Genomic DNA, 24,083 nt, shown 5'->3' with positions numbered 1-24,083 from the left:
ATTTATTTACAGTATTTGTATACCGCTTTTTTCACCCTGAGGGGGACTCAAAGCGGTTTACACATAAGTAATGGCAAAAATTCAATGCCAGTACAAATAATTACAATTACACACTACAATTAGACATAAATCAAATTAAAAAATACATCCATGAGTAATAAAACCATACTTAAAACAATTAAAACAATTAGCGGTAACGGTGAAGCTGCAAGGTGTTGCGCCGTCTCCAAGCATCAAATCGCCATTCCAGTCATTGTCTTTCCGAAATGCTGCATACATTTACTTCTGCTGCCCAAAGGCTTGGTCCCAAAACCATGATTTTAATTTTTTTTCTAAAAGGCAGGAGGGAGGGAGCGAATCTTACCTCATTTGGGAGTGTGTTCCATAGGCGGGGGGCCACAACCGAGAAGGCCCTGTCTCTCGTCCCCGCCAGACGCATTTCTGCTGTTGACGGGAGCCAGAACAGGGCTTCCCCGGATGATCTTAGATTACGAGGTGGGACATAGGGATGGATGCGTTCAGACAAGTAAGCTGGGCCAGAACCGTATAGAGCAGTGGTTCTCAACCTGTGGTCCCCATCCCCATCTCACCTGGCTACCTCATAGAAGCCACTGCCCAGTTCTGGAAGGAGCAGATTGGTTTCTTCGCCACCACTCTGAGCAGCAGCCATCAGCACGGCCTTCTCATCCTCTGCCTCCTAAATACAAAAAAAGGAAAAAAATATTCCATACAGGCTTGACTTTTGCCATTCTACCTGTGACTCGCATCCACAAACCAGGCTTATCCTCTCTACCTTTATATGTTTTTAAGTATACGGTATGGCCAACATATTTGTGGGATTGGTGCCCATAGTTTCACATTTACCCCCATCTAAAATATATATTCTTTCTTGGCCTTTTATAGGTTCTCCGATCTGATATTATGGTTTGCTTCTGCTGGACATTGTCCATTGAGTCATGCCGGGGAACCTAGAAAAGCTAGGGAGCTTAATTATTTTTTATATTTTATATAATAATACTAATACTACTTCTAATAATAACAACTTTATTTTTGTACCCCACCTCCATCTCCCCGAAGGGACTCAGGGAGGCTTACATGGGGCCAAGCCCGATCAACAAATTTAATACATTCAAAATACATAACAGTCTAAAACTAAATAAAACGACAACATTATAATAATATATAAAAACAAGTATCAAAACTAACAACCAGTAATAAAATTCTATTTCTCATCACAGATGGGTGGAGTAATGCAACAAGAATTTAGGGGATAGAACTGGTGGATAAAGTGCATCGATCATAATGCAGAGGTAAAGATAAGAGCAATGTAAAACAGGTCATTATAGCTTTGGTACAAACCAATAGTAAAGTGCAAGGACAAGATTTTGAGTCCTAGCTGGGGCCAAATATCTGGGGAATTGTCTAATCAAAGGCACAGTGGAACATCCACCTCTTTAGTACTTTGCAAAAAGTGGACAGGGAGAGTGCTATCCTGATATCCCTGGGGAGGGTGTTCCAGATTCGGGGGGCCACAACTGAGAAAGCCCTTTCTCTCGTCCCCACCAACTATTGCCTGAGACAGAGGTGGAAGTGAGAGAAGACCGTTGCCTTGTTTTAAATTGGTCAACCTATGTGATTGTTAGCTGCCTTGAGTCTCCTCAGGGAGAAAGGTGGTTCTCTCCCTGGAACTAAGTGGTGCAGCCTTAAGATGCACAAAAACTTTGATTTGGTGAAAGGTTACTCCCTGCATTTTCAAAGGGTATTATTATTATTATTATTATTATTATAACTTTATTTGTACCCCACTAGCATCTCCCGAAGGATTCGATGCGGCTCACAATAGGCCGAAGCCCAACACAATACAACAATACAATATCTAGCAAATAAAAACAGTTAAGCAGAAAAACAATAACAATAGCAATACGACAAGACATTATTAAAAACTGAGTCGGCCGGAGTAGGGGTACAAGGTTAAAAGTGCTGATGTATCGGAGGGGTGTGGGATTATGATATAAGTGCGGTGTGCAGTGTGCGGTGATTTGGTACTAAAGTGCTTCTGGGATTTGGTAGTGGGAGATTCCTAATCTGAAAAGGCACATTGGAACAGCCAGGTTTTCAAATTCTTTCTGAAGACTGCCAGTGTAGGGGCTTGTCTGAGATCTTTCGGGAGCACAGTAGCACAGTAGTAGGAGCACAGGCTCCAATGTAAAAGAAAGGTGGAATGGTCTAGGACAGTGGGTTGCTGTGAATTTTCCAGGCTGTATGGCCATGTTCCAGAAACATTCCCTCCTGATGTTTTGCCCACATCTATAGCAGGCACCCCAGAGGTTGTGAGGTCTGTTGGAAACTTGGCAAGTGAGGTTTATCTATCTGTGGAAAGTCCAGGATGGGAGAAAAAACTCTTTGTCTGTTGGAGGCAAGTGTGGATGTTGCAACAGGCCACCTTTATTAGCATTTAATGGCGTTGCAGCTTCAAAGCCTGGCCGCTTCCTGCCTGGGGGAATGCTTACACAACTCGTGACCCTCCAGGTGTTTTGAACTTCAGTTCCCAGAATTCCTAGCCTTAGGGACCCAAACACTTGAAGGGCCACAGGTCATGCAGGCCTGGCCTAGGGTGAGCAAAAGCTAACTGTTCCTCAAGCAACTTGTAATCTGCTGTAGGGGTGGGAACTCCTATTCCTCCAAGTGTTACTGGTATTCAGCTCCTTCCATTCCTGCCCATATGGGATGGGGTTGATATGAGTTGTAGTCTAACACCTCTCAGGAGGCTACAAATTCCCCCTCCCTGAATTAAGAGATGCAGCAACATGTGGTTGTGTGGACTTTTGAATATCTTTTTAAAGCCACATGATGATAGTTAGAAGATATATCTACAAATGGAGCTTCTGAATTATTCAGCATTCCCTGCTTGAGAGAGATATTTGGGCTTTTTGTTAACCACAGTTGGACAAAAAGGGCCAGCACAGACAGCCTTGACAAGCAACACAATTCTGTGGTTCACAGTCTTGAGCCAGACCTACTATTCTACCCCTCAGATGGAGCAGCACACCTCCTGCTTCCTGGGATCTTACCGAATCAGAGCTGGAGTCCTCAGGAGGCTGTTTGATCTGGCTGGCAATGGGTGCGGGCTGACTGATCACCACAGTGCGAGCAGGTCCACGGGCACAAGGTGGTGTGGTGGTAGCAGCCCGGTTGTCACACAGACTGTAGGAACCGATCTGAGCAGGGAGGCGCATGTCCTCAGGGCATTCATCCTCGGAGTCTGACAGTGGGGAATCCAGAGCATCTCGAATAAACATTTCTGAGGCTTTGTGAGGAGAACATATGTTCAGGAAACCAAGTTCCACAGAGGTGTGTGTGGGAGGAAGGAAGGGAGAAAGGAGGGAAGGAGAAGGTGTGAATCTTCCCAGACAATGAGGCTAAAAATGTTAAGTTTTGTCCTCAGGTGCAAATTCAGGCATCTTGAAAAAAACACCTCAGGAAATAAATTCTGATCCCATCCTTTCACTCAATCCAAGGTATCCAGCTGCTTCCCAGGTTCCATAATATAAATCAGGGCTGAGCCATGAGCGGACGTCCCTTCAGACACTGTTCAATAAGTCCTAATCATGAGGCTTCAAACTACAGGAAAGGAGATTCCATCTCAACATGAGGAAGAACTTCCTAACTGTGAGAGCTGTTCAACACTGGAACTCTCTGCCTTGGAGTTCCAGAAGGCTCCTTCTTTGGAAGCTTTTAAACAGAGGCCGAATGGACATCTGTTGGTAGTGCTTTGAATGTGATTTTCCTGCTTCTTGGCAGGGGGTTGGACTGGATGGCCCACGAGCTCTCTTCCAACTCTAGGATTCTATGAGAGGTATCAATATGTGGAAAGCTACATATCCATGGATTCTAAAGCCCTTGATTCAACAATCAGTGACTTGAAAGCATTAAAAAAATCCAAAAAGCCAACCTTGATTTTGTCATTTTATCTGAGGGACACCGTTTAAATCATTTTATGTACATGTCATTATGTTTGGTTTCTATGTTTTATGTATATTGTTCATATGCTTTGATGTTTTTACTTTATTGTTATGTTGTTTATTTTATTGCAATTTGTATTTTTGTATTGTAATTTGTTGTTCGGGCTTGGCCCCATGTAAGCCGCTCCGATTCCCCATTGGGGGAAATGGTGGCAGGGTATAAATAAAGATTATTATTATTATTATTATTATTATTATTATTATTATTTTAGTATGCCACTGTATACAAGGGATTTCAGCATCCACAGAGTTTGGTACCCACAGGACATCCTTAATATCTGAACTAGATGAGGGTATCTAGGATTTTTTAGGGTTATATAGCCCTGGAGAAAGAAAAAGGGAAAGCTGGAGACCATTCTTCTTTGACTTCTCCTTAAACATGCCTTGTTCCCTGATATGGTGAGAATTGGTCTGACATCTGCCTGTTTTGGTTCCCTTTCCCCCTTCTTTCTATTTCTCTATCGAGTTGGACAGGTAAATGTATGGCAGGAGTACTGTAATCTCCCTTTCATTCTCACTCATCAGAAAAACTGGAGGTGAGAAGAAGGGAAATTCATGGGAATGAAGCGAAGGCTTAGGTTCTTGTGGGTTTTTTCGGGCTATAGAGCCATGTTCTAGAGGCATTTCTCCTGACGTTTCGCCTGCATCTATGGCAAGATATCTACATAAAAACTCCAACCATCACCCAAGTCAAAAAAGAAGCACCATTAAAGCCTTGGCAGACCGTGCAAAAAGAATCTGCGAACCCCACCTCCTCCAAGATGAACTGAACCACCTCAACTGGGCTTTACAGGCCAATGGATACTCCACCTCAGACATCAGAAGAGCTGCAAGACCAAGAACAAGCCACGAGAGTAAAGATGAGGATCCACCCAGAGGAAAAGTATTCCTGCCATACATCAAGGGAACCACTGATCGCATAGGGAAGCTGATGAGGAAACACAACATACAAACAATCTACAACCCACCAAGAAAATCCAACAAATGCTACGTTCAGCAAAGGACAAGAGGGATCCTCTCACCTCTGCAGGAGTCTACCGTATACCATGCAGCTGTGGACAAGTCTACATAGGGACCATCAAACGCAGCATTGCCCAGACACGCATCAAGGAACATGAAAGGCACTGCAGACTACTTCAACCAGAGAAGTCAGCCATAGCGGAGCACCTGATGAACCAGCCTGGACACAGCATATTATTTGAGAACACAGAAATGCTGGACCACTCCAACAACCACCACGTCAGACTACACAGAGAAGCCATTGAAATCCACAAGCATGTGGACAATTTCAACAGAAAGGAAGAGACCATGAAAATGAACAAAATCTGGCTACCAGTATTAAAAAACTCTAAAATTATAACAGCTAAACAACAGAGAGGAAAAAACCAGGCACAGATTAACACCTCCCAGCAACAGATTTTCCCAGGCTCAGGCAGGCCTTCAAATGCTAATGAAGGTGATCAGCTAAACATTCACACCTAACTGCAGCAGGGAAGAGCTCCTTGCCCCACCCCAGCCATTCCACAGATATATAAACCCATTTTTCCTACTTCCAACAGACCTCACAACCTCTGAGGATGCTTGCCATAGATGCAGGCGAAACGTCAGGAGAAATGCCTCTAGAACATGGCTCTATAGCCCGAAAAAACCCACAAGAACCTAGTGATTCCAGCCATGAAAGCCTTCGACAAAGCAAAGGCTTGTTTGCCCTTGGTCTCCGGAGGACAAAATGTTCAGCCTCACATAATAAAAACATTGCAAAGTTCAACTTTGGCAACATGATCAGGGATCCCAAAGAGTTGGAAATGTTTATACATTACACTAGTTGTTTAAAAAGGGGGTGGAAAAGGTCAGGTGCTCCAAATGCTGTTGGATTGTAATTTCCATCATGTCTGTGTTGGCTAGGGCCAATGGGAGATGAAGTTCAACAACATTTGGAAGACCACAGTCTCCCCCACACCAGCTTATTACAGAAGTTTGTGCATAACTTACTCCCCCATCCCACACTTAATGCAGATGCTTATTTTGAAAGACAAATTGGAGATGGGAGTCAAGAGCATAGCTGCCTCAAAACTCTGGGGAAGTTTCTCCCTTCCCTCCCAAGTTGTATTCAGTTTAAAAAACACTGAATGTTTAAGCTTCCTAGGCTGATTTCAGAGATCTGCCAAGGGTTAGCGCTCCAAATTAAACAGCCCATGTATTTTGTTCTTGTCACTGTGACCAAGGGAAGGGAGGCAATGGGGACTGAAGTATACTTGGATGTAATGCCAAAGTGGGTGGGACTCACCAGGAGTCTCCAGTGCTGCCTCTTCTTTATCCACCAGAACAGATTCACTCCATTTATCATCAGCGACCTTCTCCAGCCGCTCTTCAAGGCGTCGTATGTATACCAGCAGCTCCTGAGGATACAGGATAAGTCAAATGGTCAGAAGCAATGGCCCTGTGGCCATTCTGGTTTTTAGTCCAAACTTTAAAGGAGCTACCCAATATTCAGAAATTCAGCATCCTGGATGATTCCTTAGAAGTTCAGTTCAAAGTTGGAGTGGATTCAGTGTCACACTGATGTTGGAGCCAGTAGTCAATATGGGGTAGTCTGTCCCAGACTTTGCAAAGTTTGTGTTACCTTTGACAGCTCCACTTATGTTTCATCAAATACCCCATCATCTGTCACCCATACATGTCTCCACCTTTCTGTCTTTGGGTTCCGCTCATAAAGTGAAGAATATGGAGATGCTCAGATGCTGATGTGTTACTATTCCCATCATCTCCTATCACCGGAGCCCTCGGTGGTGAAATGGGTTAAACCCTTATGCCGAAAGGTCTGCTGACCAATAGGTCAGCAGTTCAAATCCAGGGAGAGCGGGTTGAGCTTCCGTCTGTCAGCTCTAGCATCTCATGTGGGGGCATGAGAGAAGCCTCCCACATGGATGGTAAAACATCAAACATCAGGACGTCCCCTGGGCAGCATCCTTGCAGATGGCCAATTCTCCCACACCAAAAGCAATTTGCAGTTTCTCAAGTCGCTCCTGACATGAAAAAAAAAGTCGTATCACCAGCCAGTCTGGGTGATGCCTATTAATCCTTGAGTTGTTATTGTTCGTTTATTTAATTTTTAATGTATTTATGAGTCTATTATCATATATTTTGTTCCTTTTATATTGATGTGAGCCACTCCAAGTCCCTTTGGGGAGAGGGGTGGGATATAAATTAAATATTATTATTGTTATTTATTATTATTAATAATAATATTTAATTTATATCCCACCCCTCTCCCCAAAGGGACTTGGAGTGGACTTCAATAAAATGTAGATGGCATCCCGTTTCCTGGTCCTGCTAGAAATACTGTTTTGTTCCCGTCTGAAATGGATACCATTTGGACATCTGTACCCTCTCTCCTTTCCACGAACAACCCACCCTCTCTCCCCTATGCCAACCTGTTTTTCAGCCTGCAGCTGCTCCTTCTCCTTTTGGGCAACCTGCAGTGCAGCCCTTAACTCACGCAACTCCCGACGGCTCTCAGAGACCTGCACCTGTTGAGGCAAAAGACGTACAGAGCAGAAAATTAAGATAATGTGTACAGAGATGGAGGAGAGAGGTTTAAAGATTCTGCAAGGAGTCCAATATTCAAGTCTCTTAAGAAGCAAGGTGAAATAATCCAGATTTACCTACAGGGAAAATAAGCCACATCCCTAAGGGATTGGTGAACATCTGCCTTCTAGGTGATTTGGTCTACACTGCCCATCAGCCACACTCTGCAAGTCCAAGGGCAGGGGATGGTTGTAGTCCAAAAACATTTGGAGCATTAGAAGATTTTTTGAACTGATTTATGGGGTACATAAATTCCTACCACCTTCTTCTACTGTCCTCAGGTTCCTTCTTCTGTAGGGACTGCTACTCAGTCACCCCAACTGGGTCAAAAGGAATAGCAAAACTGGAGGTGGAGAGAAGGTCAGTGTCATGCTGAGCACTACAACAAAGGTGGGCAATTTGTAGAAACTCTTGAAAGGAACTCCCATCATCCCTCAACATGAGCTATGTTGGGCTTAGACTGCTGTGATATGTAGGAGGGTCTACAAGGTACAGCTGGACTAGAGCTCCAAGGCAATTTTGTGTCCAGTTCAACAGAGGCTAAACCAACGTTTCTCAACCTGGAATTGTGAGGGGATTTTAGCGGGGTCACCAAAGAACATCAGAAAACATATATTTCTGATGGTCTTAGGAGAATTCATTTGGCAGAGAAGGATGAAGATCTCTCTGCCTGTCCTTCTCTTCGGCAAATCCTCCCACCAAAAGCCCTCCTCTGATGTGATTGGCCAGCCTCTTGGCAAAGGGGAGGGCTGTTTCTAAGACTCCAAGCAGGAAGGGAAGAGCAGGCATGCTGAACGCATGGCAGCGTGGCGCACATGTAAGGAAGAGCGTGTGAGGCTGAAAGGAGTCTCACGACAACGAGTTCCTTCTATATGTAACGAAGATAGCCCCACCTGACTAAAAGAGAGCCTGATAGGTTTGGGTGGACCCCAATGACTATAGACATTCATATATTTTTTAAATGGGATAGGAAATTAATAATAATAACAATAATAATAATAATAATAATAATAATAATAAACTTTATTTATACCCCACGACCATCTCTCCAATGGGGACTCAGAGCGGCTTACATGAGGCCAAGCCCAAACAACAATTTACAATAAAGTAAAACCAAAAACGCAAACAATAAACAACAACATAATTACATAAAACATGTGAATACATAGCAATATAAAATTACAATAGGCACAATCACAATGACAATTCTCAGAATAGGGGTGGGAGTTATGCTAATATACTGAACTGCATATCCCAGCAATTCTAGCAAGTGTAGCTAATGGTGATAAAATGCTTAAAGATGTAACCCAACACTTCCCACACTTACCCCAAAATATTCCCTATGAGGATTATCTGTATCTTGACTGCTTCCTGACTGGGATTGGGGAAATGAAAGGGAATGGAGTGACTGGAATCCTGAACTGGGAGCACTTTGTACTGCAACATTTGTCTTTAGTTACTCCTAGCCTTGGGACCTGGTGCTGTCCAGGTTACTTGAGAAAGGGATTGTTTGTTTTGGGAAGTTTGGCAATGGGTAGAAAACGGTTAAGTGAGCGGCAGTGGGTGGGGTCATGCAAATTTGCAGAGAGAAAGGAACCCTGGGGTGTCCATTCTGGATTAAAAAACAAAACATCTAGGATGAAATGGTCCCCAAATGAAAGCATTCCTTGGGTGTTTGGTGAGGATGTTGGCAGTGTTTGGGCTAAATGTTCACAGCGCTCACTCTAACCTGCAATGTCTGTTGAGGAAGTGCCTTTGGAAGCTTCTCAGCACTTGGAACTATAGCCTGTTTGTGGAGGTGGGAGGCTGTCTGTGTAAGTGGACACCTCTGCCACATACACACGTTTCACTTTTATTATGTGTATAGATTGTGAATAAATACTGGCAGACTCTCCACCTTGTATGAATTCTTTCCAAAACCCAATGTGCACTGAAATGAAAGAATATAAGAATAAAGTATAACGTGAAAGATAAAAAACACCCCAACAGTACTTGGTGAGAGAGATAAACATGGAAGTCATTGTGGGTGCAATAAAAAACCAAGGGCCCAATGGAGTTATTTTACTTCTGGCCAAGACAGTGGGATATCCTTCCCATTCCCAGACTCATGCTTACCAGGCTGGAATCGCGCTCTTGTGCCAGCTCGACACGTAGCACTTGGCGCTGGGACTTCTCTTCTTGAAGGCTCTTTTCTAGGCGCAACACCTCAGCACTCAGCTTCAGGATCTTGTCCTTCTCTGCCTATTAACACCACAGGATTGAAGCTGTATTATCTAGGCAAGGTTGGATGTTACTCCTCTCCCTCTACCCACACTCCATAGGGTAACACGGCAGAAAGTAAACATGGAAGGGGTTGGCAGCTAGTAATCTCCATGTCAGAAGGATTCAGTGTGGAATCAATTCCAAGTTTTAAGGTAAAGGTTTCAGCTGACATTAAGTCTAGTCGTGTCCGACTCTGGGGAGTGGTGCTCATATCCATTTCTAAGCCAAAGAGCTGGCATTGTCTGTAGATGCCTCCAAGGTCATGTGGCCAGCATGACTGAATGGAAGGCCGTTACCTTCCCGCCTAAGCAATACCTATTGATCTACTCACATCTGCATGTTTTCGAACTGCTAGGTTGGCAGAAGCTGGAGCTAACAGCAGGAGCTCACCCTGCTTCCTGGATTCAAACCACCAGCCTTTTGTTCAGGAAGTTCAGTAGCTTAGTGGTTTAATCTTCTGCACCACCAGGGGGCTCTTTATAGCTTTTAGTTGACCATTAAAAGAGCTCTTCAAGTATATTAAATATTTAATATGAATTAATTTTAATTTGATTTATTTTAACTTAATGTTTTGTATGTATTTTAAGGCACTGAAGCTGCCTTGAGTCTCCTTCGAGGTAGAGAAGGCGGGGTATAAATAGGATAAATAAATAAATAAATTTCTCCTGACAGCTCATTAGATAGTTTTTTAAAATTTGGGCTAAACCATGGAATGGACTCATTATTTCAGTGGTATGAAAGTCATTAGCAGCTACGGTGGCAGAAACTCTAGGAAGGTCAGTTAAAATTGAAAAATATGAAAACGTGTTTAAGCTGAAAGCATTCAGCTGAATTCAAATCTGAAGCCAGATTCATACAGGCAGACTTTGGACTGACAAAATTTCCCTTCCTTCCATTTGTAAATATTTATAAAACAGAACTTTAGTTGGTCTGTGTCGGGTGAGTGGATGAAGGACATGAGAAAATCTGTTCGCGTCTGTGTACTTGTCATGAGGGGCTCAAAAATATGACTCAGAATCTATATCTGGGAGAATATTTGGTGCTCGAAAACACAGAATGATGAGTTTCAAAAATTAAATCAATGAGGCTTTTTAAAAAAGAAAAGAAACAACCACCCTCAAACATTCAGTCTTGTCATCAAAATCCAAATATTCTCGTGCAGACAAGAAGAGCTGACATCCATCATATAAATGGGAAATGGACTCTTTCTGCATGCAAAATCGATTTAACACCTCACTCTTGCTTTAATTTCTCTCTGCAGAAAGAATCAATGATTGTTCCAATGTATGCATGGCATTTTGCTAGACCACCACTTTTCTGGCTGAGGACTGAGAACTGTAACATAACACAGAGGCTGTGTGTGTGAATGGGCAGGAGGCCTGTGTAACCGGGCATTGTGCATGTGTCACAAACCTCCATGTTCTGGAGCAGGGTGGCCTTCTCCTTCCACCACTGGCCTTTGCCCTCCTTCCATTTGAGAGTCATGTCAGCCAGTTTGATGTTGGTCTCAGCCGCCTCCAGGCGGCTCTTGTGCAGATCCGAGATGGTGCGATCCCGGATGGAGGCCACGCTGGCCAGCTCTTCTCCCAAGAGGGCCACCTTTTGCTGGCTGGCTGCCAGGACATCCTGTGTGGAGCGCAGCTGTTCGCACAAGGCCTCCATCTGAGCCTGAAGGGGAAGGAGGGCGAGAAGGAGGAACAGGAGAGGGGTGAATGGTCACAAGATATATATTTTCTATTCTTGCTTTCTAGTTTTCCATTTCTTCTCCCAACACTGGCTATAGTCAATGACCATGCCACAGAATGTTTTCCTCATTAGGTTGTCCCTTAAGAATTTTTGTTTCTTTACTTATAGTATGGAAAAGATGAGGCTAACGATAACTTTAATAGGCATCTGAAACTCAATTGGGCTCTAACTCCTGTCCTAGCCACTGGTGATGCATGCCAGGAGCTGTTGCCCCAACAATATCTGGGGGTCCAACGTCTTAGGAAGGCACTCACAGCCAAGTGCACTTACAGTGCGTCGATTTGCGGTGGCCAATTTCTGCTGCAACTTGTTGATGTCCTCCTGGAGCACCAGAGTCTGCGAGATCTTCTCACCATGAAGGCTCTTGGCTTCCTGCAGATCAGAAGCCAGGCTGCGGCTCTCCTCCTCCGAGGCCTGCAGCTTCACCTGAGGAGGGGAACAGAGGCAGTCGAAATGCATGGGGGCACTCCCACCTTCCATATTTATTGCCTATCCCCTCTAACTTACTTGGCTGTCTTGTTCCCATTACACCTCCTTCTCCAACCACCTTTCCCCCACTCACCTGGTATTGCTCTTTCTCAGCATATTCCTCTTTGAGTTGATTATGAATCTGTTCTTGCTCCCGTAGCAGAGACTTGACTTTATCCTTCACTCTGGAGGCAAAAGGGGAAATGGAATATATATGTATGAGAGAAAGAGAGAGAGAGAAATAATAATAATAATAATAATAATAATAATAATAATAATAATCTTTATTTGTACCCCGCCACCATCTCTCCGATGGGGACTCGGAGCGGCTTACATGAGGCCAAGCCCAAAACAACAATTACATAAAATAAAACCGAAAACGCAAATAATGAACAATAATAATGCAATTACATAAAACAAATGACAGCATAGCAATATAAGATTACAATAAGCACAATCACAATAACATGGGCAAGCTACATGTAATGGATAAAAGAAAAGCTGGTTAAAAACAGATTTAAAAACTCAGGCGAGATAAAACAAAGACAGATTATTTGCGGAGGAGAGCTCATTATAGTGAGCTCTATATAATAATAATATAATAGAGAAGACAATTATGCTGGGGAAAGTGGAAGGAAAAAGGAAGAGGGGCCGACCAAGGGCAAGATGGATGGATGGCATCCTTGAAGTGACTGGACTGACCTTGAAGGAGCTGGGGGTGATGACGGCCGACAGGGAGCTCTGGCGTGGGCTGGTCCATGAGGTCACGAAGAGTTGGAGACGACTGAACGAATGAACAACAATATAATAATAATAATAATAATAATAATAATAATAATAAACTTTATTTATACCCCGCCACCATCTCCCCCAACAGGGACTCGGAGCAGCTTACATGGGGCCAAGCCCGAACAACAAATTACAATACAAAAATACAAATTGCCATAAAATAAACATAACAATAAAGTAAAAACATCAACACATATGAACAATATACACAAAACATAGAAACCAAACATAATGACAGAGAGCGGGTCGCATGTACATAAAATGATTTAAAAACTCAGGGTGAGATAAAAGGGCAGAACTGCTTGTAAGGGAGAACTCAGAGAGAGACAGAGAAATAAGCAAACCTTCGTAAAGGGGAGGGGGGGAATCCTGGGACAAGAACGTTGAGGGAGCAAGTAATACTGGGATACAGCAATGGATTTGCTTTTCAGTCTAGTGATCCCACAAAGAATTGGCCCAGAAGAATAGGCTTCATTTCAGCCACCCTGACTTCCCTAGTAGAAGAGAAGGCAAAACAACTGGACCCACTCCTATGATGATAACTGGGACTCCAGGGTGGAAAATTTTGGCCAGGACACAGTATAGCCATAAGGCTTCTTCTAATCACAACATTGGGGGGCTTTCTCAGTTGAACCTCTCACCTGTCCAGCTCTGTCTCTCTCTGTAGCATCTTTTCACCCATGGCCTGGATATCTCCCTCCAGTTCCCGGATTCGGGCCAAGTGTTCAGCATCCTGAAGGCTCAGTGTGTCTTTCTGTTTGGACACTTCTGCGGAGGAATCTGACAACTCCTGGGTCCCAGGTGGGGGGGGGGGGGGTGGAGAGAAGTGTTGACAATATCTTTATGGTCAAGAATTTGTTTTTAACCACAGTGCTTAGGTGGAATTCCTTTTTTTCTTATAGTTTGAATCCATTGGTTCATATTTTAGTTTTTGGAGGAGCAGAAACTAAGCTTGTCCCAACTCCAATCCCTTTAGGTGTTTAAAGAAGATATCTCCCTCCCATTCCATGTGTACTAATTGACTATTCCTGTAGCTGAATCTTTCTTTCAAGACAGTAGCATCCCCCACTGCACTGAAAGGTAATGTGCCATCTTAGGGAAAACTGCATAGCACAAAATATTTTCCTTCAATACCTTGGTAATACAGTAGTGTCGCTTATCCAACCTTTGCTCATCCAACGTTTTGTATTAGCCAACGCAGTCTGCCCCCCACCCAGATCCACAGCTGTTTCAATAAATTGTGATGTTTTGGTGCTAAATTAATAAATACAGTAATTACTACATAACGTTACTATGTATTGAACTGCTTTTTCTGTCAATTTCTTGTAAAACATGTTTTGGTGCTGAATTTGTAAAATCATAATGTAATTTGACGTTTAATAGGCTTTTCCTTAATCTCTCCTTATTATACAACATTTTTGCTTATACAACGTTCTGCCGGCCTGTTTATGTTGAAAAAGCGAGACTCTACTGTATCAAAATATTGGTAATATGCACTTGACCAATGTCAAGGCACTTGTTTTGAAATGAGACTCCCTTCCCACATGCCACCAATTAGATAAGCAAACAGTTTGCTCCTCCTAAATATCCAAAGAGGTGGAGTCTGGAGGGACTGAGAGTTCCCAGATTTCCAACCCACCCACCCTCCTTCCTGTCTTTCTTGCCTTGTACTGTGCAGCCAACTTGGTGTGGTCATCACGTAGGGAACCAAGAGCTTCCTCCAGCTCAGCCATGTGGCTTCGCAGTTCTTGAACCTCATCTTTCAGACGGCATGATTCCTGCAAGAGGGCTCCTTGCTGCTGACGACTCTCCTCCAACTGAGTCTATAGTGGTGGGGAGACAGAGAAGATGAAAACAAAACAAAACAAATAAATAGTAGCTTTGAGCCAGGGCACCAATGATCACATATGCAGCATTTCAGAAAGACAATGACTGGAACGGCGATTTGACAGACGAGACTGTTTTATTGTTTTAATGATTGTTTTATTTATCATGGATGTATTTTTAAATTTAATTTATGTCTAATTGTAGTGTATAGTTGTAATTGTTTGCACTGGCATTGAATTTTTGCCATTACTTATGTGTGAACCGCTTTGAGTCCCCCTCGGGGTGAGAAAAGCGGTATACAAATACTGCAAATAAATAAATAAATAAATAAATTCACAAGACAAGCACAGTTCTCCACTATTAACTTTTTGTTCTTCTAGATTGGATTTTAAAATAATAAATTTCAGATTGTTTACTACCACAGTATTTTTATTTATACAAATATATATACTGCTGAACATAAATTGTTGTTGTTATATGCCCCAATATTGGGATTATTCCGCATTGTGTGCCTTCAGGTTGGGGGAAGCAACCTTCTCAAGCTGCCTCTACATGAAGTTTGTCTGTTTTGTAATGTGTCATTTTATAATCTGAAGTATATGACTTATTTGATTTGCAGTTTCCTTATCTCTATATACCTAAAGCTGTGGGAGGGGCTGCAGGTCACATGACTGACTCAGTGACAGTTTAGAATGTTCAGGTTTAAACATGATGACAGTTAGGGAATCTGTAGAAGAAAGACTGTTAGAGAAGTGTGTTGGTTTTTCAATGAGCTTCAGTATAGTAGTCTGTCAGAGTGCAGAAGCTCATGTTAGGAAATTACAAATAATTGAGCTTGTGCTTTATTTAAAAGTAAATTTTTATTAAAGAGAGCTGTATAAAGCAACATAGTTTATGAAGAAACTGTTAAAGATTACAAGTTCAAGATACAAACTCTCTGAAACGTTACTGAAGTTTTTAACCTTTGGCAAGAAATGTGCCTGTATCTTTAGGTACATGAAGTTATCATGTATTTATTATCTGTACCTATTTCTGGGCGTCTCAATTTCTGGCCTCTCCCAATGGCTGTCATGTTGAAAACCTGCACTTCATTTTTAATCATTTTCATGGACCAATGTAGATGTGAACCCAGATTCCTCTATGCTAGGCGCAGCACAAACAAAGAACTGAGGCACAGGGCATGAAAGCTAAACCTTAAGGGTGGGAATGAAAAACAATAAGAGAAACCAGGTACTGTAGGATGTTTCATAGTTGCGAAAGGGTAGATATTATTTTAAGCTAATAGTAGATAGCCTTTGACCTTTGTAAGGTTCTTGGGATTCCCGTCCCATTGGCACCATGCATAATAATAATAATAATAATAATAATAATAATAATAGTAGTAGTAGTAGTAATAATTCAGACAGACAGAGTTTTGGAGCCCAATACTCCTGACCTCACAATTGTGTTAAAAAACAAAGTATGGATTGTCGATGTTGCAATCCCAGGTAACAGCAGGATTACAGAGAAACAACTGGAAAAGCTGACACGATATGAGGATTTGAAGAGCAAACTGCAAAGACTCTGGCACAAGTCAGTAAAGGTGGTCCCAGTGGTGATCGGCACACTGGGTGCAGTGCCTAAAGACCTTGGCCTGCACTTAAACACAATCGGCGCTGACAAGATTACCATCTGCCACATGCAGAAGGCCACCTTACTGGGATCTGCATGCATTTTTCGCCAATACATCACACAGTCCTGGACACTTGGGAAGTGTCAAATGTGTGATCCAATTCAACAGCCAGCAGAGTGTCTGTTGTGGACTCATCTTGTTGTGTTTCAAATAATAATAACAATAATAACAATTACTATTATTATTATTATTATTATTATTATTATTATTATTCAGACAGACAAGAGTTTTGGAGCACAATACTCCTGACCTCATGATCGTGTTAAAAAACCAAATATTGATTGTCGATGTTGCAATCCCAGGTGACAGCAGGATTGAAGAGAAACAACTGGAAAAGCTGATACAATATGAGGATTTAAAGATCGAACTGCAAAGACTCTGACACAAACCAGTCAAGGTGGTCCCAGTGGTGATTGGCACACTGGGTGCAGTGCCTAAAGACCTTGGCCTGCACTTAAACACAATCGGCGCTGACAAGATTACCATCTGCCAGCTGCAAAAGGCTACCCTACTGGGATCTGCACGCATTATTCGCCGATACATCACACAGTCCTAGACACTTGGGAAGTGTCCGACGTGTGATCCAATACAACAGCCAGCAGAGTGTCTGCTGTGGACTCATCTTGTGGTTTTTCAAATAATAATAATAATAATAATAGACATGGGGAGGCTCACAACATGAATAAATGCAGTCAAATACATAAACATAAAATAAGCAGATAATAAAACATCAAATCAATAAAAAACAAACAAGATAAGCCAAAACACAAATAAACAAAATTAACAGTAACCATTATAAAATTAGTTAACACACAGTTATTCCTATGAGTTGAAAGGGGCCTACTACTCGAGTTGGGGAATATCCATGTGTAGAGAAATGTTTATTATAAAGTGTTTATTATAATGTGTTTATATCGGTATTTGTGTTTTACATTGGTGTATGGCCTAGCTGTGAGAGATAGGTTGCCATGGAGACAAGGCTGAAGAGGAGGTGGGAGGAGCTTAAAGAGAAAAAGGTTTGAAAGTGACAGTTAAGTTTCAGTCAGGAGGAAGAGACCCTGAGAGAGTGCAGAGTCAGTGAGGGGCTCTGTGGAGTGAAGCAGTGTAGAGACAGTTAGTTTTTAGTGTGTTCGTGAATATTTCTTCAGCAAGGGAGCTGAAGGTGAAACCTCGTTAGATTGCTTGAGTAAAAAGAATCTAACAGAGGGGTTTTAGGATCGCCAGTAGTGGAAGACTGGAGATCAGTGGTTTGATCCGGTATAGGACAAACAGTGAGAATATTCACAACAGGGAACACTGAAATAATAAAGCGCTTCACTAAAGAAAGAGTTTAAAAAGTTGTAACATCAAAAGACTGAATGTATCTCAACCAAGCCATATTGTAACCATCAAGCATATGCCAAGCTCAACATCTTCATATTGCAATAATACGCTTTGTTTAACAATAAACTTGTTCTCTTTGTTATTTTAAAACTGCCTCATCTCCATTGATTTTACGTTCGGTGCACCCACTCTACCAAAGTTACCTCACAACGCAAACAGAGACTAAACAGAGACTTTAAGACCAGCGTCTCTATACATATTGGTGGCAGGTTTAATTTAGCATTCTCGGAACTTCCTTACAATTTATGGTGGGATTAATACTTCTTCGCACCATGTAAACAGAGGCAACACAGAATATGGTTAGAGATTATAGGAGGTGCAGACCTACAGCATCTGGAGAGTTTAAAAAACTCTTTTCTCATCCTTTTCACATTGTCCATCACACAACTCATTATTACATTAAAAGATTCTCACAAGGAACAATGAGAAAGGGAAAAATAGGAGGCTGGATTGGTGACTTACAATGAGATCCCAGAGACCTAAGACAATTGGTTTGGACAGGAGCTCTGAAGACTTCCTTTTTTTGAACTACAACTCCCAGAATCCCCTCCATGGAGATACTGGGTGAGATATTCTGGGAGACTGAACAAAAATCCAGTTTCAGACTTAGAATATATTACCTCTAGCAGAGTGGCCTTGGGAACCACCAAGAGCATATCGGTGCCTGCACCATCATCGCTTGCCTCCTCCAGTGTGACCAGCTCATCCATGGGCCGTGGCTCGTTGAACTGGAAAGAGGAGCTTTGGCCACGCACTTCCCCACGACGATCCACATAGCGGAACTGGTACTGCTGGGGACCTGGCTTAGGCAGATAGCTTGCTGTAAAGAGGGCACAGAGGTTTGCAAGATTATTGTTTTGGTTTTTGAATAAACCAATGGTACCTATCAAAAGTCAAAAATGAGGTTCTTAATTTCAGTTGTCTCTCTCCCTTCTTGTATAAAAGAAAAGCAGGATATACAGGATTAGTCAAAATGCATAGGCCAATAAGCCATTCAATTGAATGGCTTATTGGCCTATGCATTTTGACTAACCCTGTATATATATGTATGTATGTATGTATATGTATATGTATATGCATATGTATGTATGTATGTATGTATGTATGTATGAAATAATAATAGCTTAAAAATGACCTAAACAATCCAGAGGAACCAGATCCCATCTACTTTTTTTGAAGCTATTGGGGAATCTGAGCTGATAGGCTCAAAAATAACCCTCAGTTGGGGTGATTCCACCATAAATATACTGGAGTACCAGAAGTAAACATAATAACCAGCACAAACTTATGTGTGGTGAGCTGGGATAGGCTTCTATTCTTAGGATGGTTTAGAATGGCAGAGACAGAACTTTAGGTTCAAAAATACTTATTGAAGTAAAAGAAATACATTCTTGATAGAAAGGCCTTGGAGACTAAACTCATCTTCTAAAGGAATGGGGGGAAGGTATTCCTCAGCTTACCCTTGTCTCTAGCCTAGCTATTCATTGAGGACTGGAAACTTGATGACACAAGAGAGTTGTGCAACCTAGGGATGAAACCTAAAAGAAGCTAAGTAGGATCAGCTCTGGTTGGTACTCAGAAAAAAAATACCAGGTGCTGTGGGCTTTATTTTAAAGGGAAAAAATTAGAAAAACCACCTTGTCTAAGAAAACCTTATAAAATGTATGGGGTTGCCATATATTGATAGGCAATTTTAATATATATACAGATAATAAATACATGATAAACAATTAAATAAAGCTAGCCTTCTCCAAATGGCTGGAATAACCATGAACATTTTGTGACAATTTCACAGCTTATTACAGTGGCTTTGTAGTAAACTATTTTCAGAAAGGAGAACAGCCAAATTTCACTTACTGCTAGCATTATATAAGAAACTAGTGTATATATCCAACATTGCCTGGGTGTTGGGAGGGCCTGCTGCCCCCTTGCTTTCATCCCTTCCTTATCTTTCCCCCTCCTCATTTATTTTCCCACCCTCTTTTTTCTTTCTTCCTTTCTCCCTCTTTCCTGCCTTTTTCCCTTCCTTTCCCCTTTTCTTCCTTTTCCAGAGTTTACAATATTCCCATGATAACATGGCTCTCTTTGTGTCTTCTTCCTTCCTCCCTCCCTCCCCCTCATATACATAACCTTTCTTTCTCAGTGACATCACAGCGGGCCACTTCACCTAGCAACAACCAAGACTTCACCTATCAACAACCAATTCCTCACCTAGCAACAGCCAACCCAGTGACACCCCAAAGGGACATTTCACCTAGCAACAGCTTTTGTGGTACAGACAGACATACTTTGACTTCTATATATATGAGAGATGCATGTATGCACTTGTGCTGAGGCACAGAAACTGAAGGGTAAGCAAGACCAACTGGAGCAAAATCTAGCATATCCCTCAATCATTTCCCCACCTATTTTAAAATCTCTACTAGTCTGCCAGATCAAACAGTGATGGTCCATTTGAATAAATGCACTTACCTTGGAACTGGACACTACAATGAAGAAGAGCCCCTGCTGGCGTCCCACCATCTGGCACTGTGCACCACACAAAGGTATAATAGTCGCGCACAGAAGAGACCTCTGACTAAAAAAAGGGAATACAAAAAGAGATTAGAGTATTCTACGCCTCTATAGCTCCCCTTTTGCGTGTTCCTGGGATCATCCCACGCTCGGACATTGAGAACAGGAAGACAAGATGCTCGGGATAAATTTTGGTGGCTGCTTCACACCTTTTGTGGAATTCAGAGATAGAAGGAACTTATAGCATTGCAAATATCATTCCTTCCACCTACAACCTAAAGTTGTATTCTCCATTCTTCCCACCTTAGGAATCTCCCATGCCATCCTATTATAGAGGTGTAGGTATGTTGATCTTCCAGATTTTTGGCTTACAACCTATCAGCTCACTTATATGGCTAATGGTTTGAGTAATTTAGTGCAATCTGGTAATGGAACATAGGAATGGAACAATGGACGACGAACCTGGACTACGCTTGATGATGAGAAGATTGGGTACGGTTGTTTTTTGTAATAATTATGCATTGTAATTGCTTATTGGTAATTTATGGATAATGTGTTAAGTCAATTGTTATATGTTGTATGGAACCACTGCTGTTTCTACTGTTTTTACTGTTTGTGAACCGCCGTGAGTCGCCTTCGGGTTTGAGATACAGCGGTATATAAGCAAAGTAAATAAATAAATAAATAAATAATGGTAAGGGCTTATGGGACTTGTAGTCCAAAACATTTGGGGAAGGGCAGTAAACAATCCTTACCAAGTCTATTGAACATGTAGACCTGATAAATAAATATCAATTATACAAACAGGACCCTTTCTCTATTAAGTACTGTCAGCATTTCAAGGCATACAAATAGTTGGACGAAAAGATGACATTTTTTAAAAAACAAACAAACTGCATGCAGCAATATTAAAAAAAATCCCTCCAGAAATCATTTATACCAATGTCTCTGGAAACTCTCCACAATCATTGCTTTTTCCCAGATGTAATACCTTGAAGATCCCAATCCAATCTCTGGCTGATGGCTTCATGCCCGGTGGGAGGTTGTAATGACACTCCACTTTGGTATGAGGCACATAGCTGGGGGCCACATTCAGGAAAGTCACTCCAGGATTGGCCTGTACTTCTTCCATTTCTGTAGCTGGGTGGCTATAACACAAATGAAGATAGTTAGCAGCAGAGGAAATAAGGCGGGGAGCCTTGGCAGAAACTTTCTTAAAGACAGCAGAGCTGAAATTCTGCAGATACAACACTCTCAGATCTATCTGGTTTGGCTATATTTTAGAGGTGCCAGTGGAGAATGAGAGGCAGTATGATGTCTTAGTATTAGCAGGATTTATCTTCCGTTTCTTCTCTCCCAAAGGAGGCCCAAAGTGGCCAACACAAAAATAATTCAATAGTAATTTGCTTGTTGAACCAAGGTACGAATCCCTATTTAGTCATGAAAACCTACTGGGTGACTTTGGGGAAATCTCCCTTTCTCAGCCCCAGAGCAAGGAATCTCTCCACACTAATCTTGCCAAGAAAACCCTACAAGAGGTTCATCTTAGGGTTACCATAAGTTAGAAACAACTTGAAGGCACACAACACAAAATTAAACCCAGTATTGGGGCCTGATGCTAAAGGTGTAAAAAGTCACGAAAATCTAGTAATTATACATCTGTGTTCATAGAAGCAAATGGCATCAACATTAGTAGGTCAACCCATCTGTCCCAGGTTTTAGTCTGAAGTTTAAAATGAGCTATCAAAAGGGTTAACCCATTTTAGGGATGGGTTCACTACCTTAAATAGCTCCCCTAGTAGAGTCCTCCTTCCACTAAGATTTTCTTTTTTGTCGTGTCAGGAGCAACCTGAGAAACTGCAAGTTGCTTCTGGTGTGAGAGAATTGGCCATCTGCAAGGACATTGCCCAGGGGACGCCCGGATGATGTGATGTTTTATCATCCTTGTGGGAGGCTTCTCTCATGTCCCCGCATGAGGAGCTGGAGCTGATAGAGGGAGCTCATCCGCCCTCTCCCCGGATTCGAACCTGCGACCTGTTGGTCTTCAGTCCTGCCGGCACAGGGGTTTAACGCACTGTGCCACCGGGGGCTCCTCCACTAAGATTGGAGGTAATAGATTCTTCTGTCTGCACAATCCTCGTACATGACTTTAAATCTAATTCAGTTGTTCCACTACATTTGTTGCTTTGACTTTTTCAGATTTGATTTTTCATGTGTTTTTATTTTTAAAATGTTTTCTCTAGGAATCTCCTCCAGTGTGACTCTTCTTCCAGTAATGATGGAGAAGTAGAGATTTCTAGAGAGATAGGAATAAGCAATGGGCAGGGATGCTATTTGCACAGAGGGACACAGATGGAGGTCATGAAGAAAGGATACAGGACATAGAAGTAGCACCCCGCCTAGTCTTCCATAGATTCTATTTCCCTGGCCATGAGAACCAGTTAATTATTAATTGGCACAATAATTTATTTATGCAATACCAACCATTTGCATGGTATATTGTGGGGTATCACCATTTTTTAAAAAAAACCAAGCCTCTGTCCCAAGGCTGACCTTGGAAATAATTTATTAGAAATAATATGATGCATTTTAATTTGTTTTCATATATATGAAAAAGGTTGGCTTAACAGGGCAAAAGTCTATAACATAACAATAAAGGGTGGGCGTCTGCCCAGGGAGCCTCAAACTGGGCAATCTTCCCTGTATAGTAAAGGACTATTTGGGATGCTAATTTGTGTGTAAAATGTAAAACAGGACTGAAAGGATATTTGAACCATTTCTTTTCCAGCTACTGGTCATGTTTTGTTTTTTTTTTTAAGTTCATTGCATTTTGTATTTTGGGCCTCCCAATGAATGATGTTATTAAATAGTATTTTCAGAGTATTAAAAAACCTCTGCATCTGTTTAGTATAAAATAAAATGCTGTTCTTTACATAATTTATACACATACAGCTCGAATAGTATATGCTAGATATTGGAAAACCCCAGAGATACCTCCTTTAGAAGAATGGGAAAAATATAGATATCCTGATAATGGATAAAATAACTGTATTATTAAGAGGAGAACTATTAGATAACTTTGTTAATGAATGGCAACTAATGATTCAACATCTTAATGTAAAATTAAACTAAAAATGTATATAGAGGATCCTATAAGATTGTAGACAAGGAAGAAGCAGACGTAAAGTAAGAGTCTATGATATCTTTATATGTATTATTTAGGTAGTAGACTGTGACCCCTTAATGGAAATATATTATCAGATAAATGATTATAGACCATTAATAGATAGAATGTATTGCTTGTATGCAACGAACACTTGCAAATGTATGTCTACTTAAATAAAATAAAAATAATTGAAAAAAGAAGCATATTTTTGAATTAAAAGAGTGTTTTTTGCAAGGGTAGCACACTTATGGAAATAATAATAATAATAATAATAATAATAATAAATCCCACCTCCATCTCCGCAAAGGAACTCAGGGTGGCTTACACATGGCACAAAGTGCCAAAAACAAATGATAAAATAAGTACATAGTACAGTACAATAGAATAAAAGATATAATATATAAGAACAACAATTTAAAACTCAAAACAACGCCCAGTGACCAATGCCCAGTGACCCTGAAAACATGGCCAGAATGTAAACAATAACACAAGGGAATGGGATAGTGCAAATTGTATATAAGGAACAAGGACATGGGATGAAGTGCAGTGCTATGTCATTAATTGAGGACCACTGGGACTAGATGTTCTCAAAGGCTTGTTTAAACATCCAAATCTTCAAATGTTTACGAAAGGAGGACAGTGTGGG

At 41.6% G+C, this 24,083-nt stretch overlaps 1 protein-coding gene across 3 annotated transcripts in view; it reads right to left on the bottom strand.

Moving 5' to 3' along the window:
• The window catches only part of CALCOCO1 (calcium binding and coiled-coil domain 1), a 47,161-nt gene that overhangs the window by 6,979 nt on the left and 16,099 nt on the right, over positions 1 to 24,083 (bottom strand). For 2 of the 3 annotated variants that reach the window (XM_060762881.2, XM_060762882.2), the window contains exons 2-14: positions 21,263 to 21,419; positions 20,230 to 20,335; positions 18,378 to 18,577; positions 14,540 to 14,698; positions 13,517 to 13,665; positions 12,181 to 12,271; positions 11,889 to 12,044; positions 11,286 to 11,540; positions 9,726 to 9,851; positions 7,457 to 7,552; positions 6,310 to 6,421; positions 3,072 to 3,307; positions 591 to 697 (exon numbers count right to left, since the gene is read on the bottom strand). In XM_060762881.2, coding sequence (XP_060618864.2) covers positions 591 to 697; positions 3,072 to 3,307; positions 6,310 to 6,421; positions 7,457 to 7,552; positions 9,726 to 9,851; positions 11,286 to 11,540; positions 11,889 to 12,044; positions 12,181 to 12,271; positions 13,517 to 13,665; positions 14,540 to 14,698; positions 18,378 to 18,577; positions 20,230 to 20,335; positions 21,263 to 21,419 — 1,950 coding nt within the window. The remainder of the gene's footprint in view (positions 1 to 590; positions 698 to 3,071; positions 3,308 to 6,309; positions 6,422 to 7,456; positions 7,553 to 9,725; positions 9,852 to 11,285; positions 11,541 to 11,888; positions 12,045 to 12,180; positions 12,272 to 13,516; positions 13,666 to 14,539; positions 14,699 to 18,377; positions 18,578 to 20,229; positions 20,336 to 21,262; positions 21,420 to 24,083) is intronic. The other variant, XM_060762883.2, reaches the window with a different exon arrangement.

Source organism: Anolis sagrei, chromosome 2, assembly GCF_037176765.1.
Source record: "Anolis sagrei isolate rAnoSag1 chromosome 2, rAnoSag1.mat, whole genome shotgun sequence".
Lineage (NCBI taxonomy): Eukaryota > Metazoa > Chordata > Lepidosauria > Squamata > Dactyloidae > Anolis > Anolis sagrei.
The sequence above is the reverse complement of the archived record's forward strand: the minus strand, read 5'-3'. Positions and strand labels throughout refer to the sequence as shown.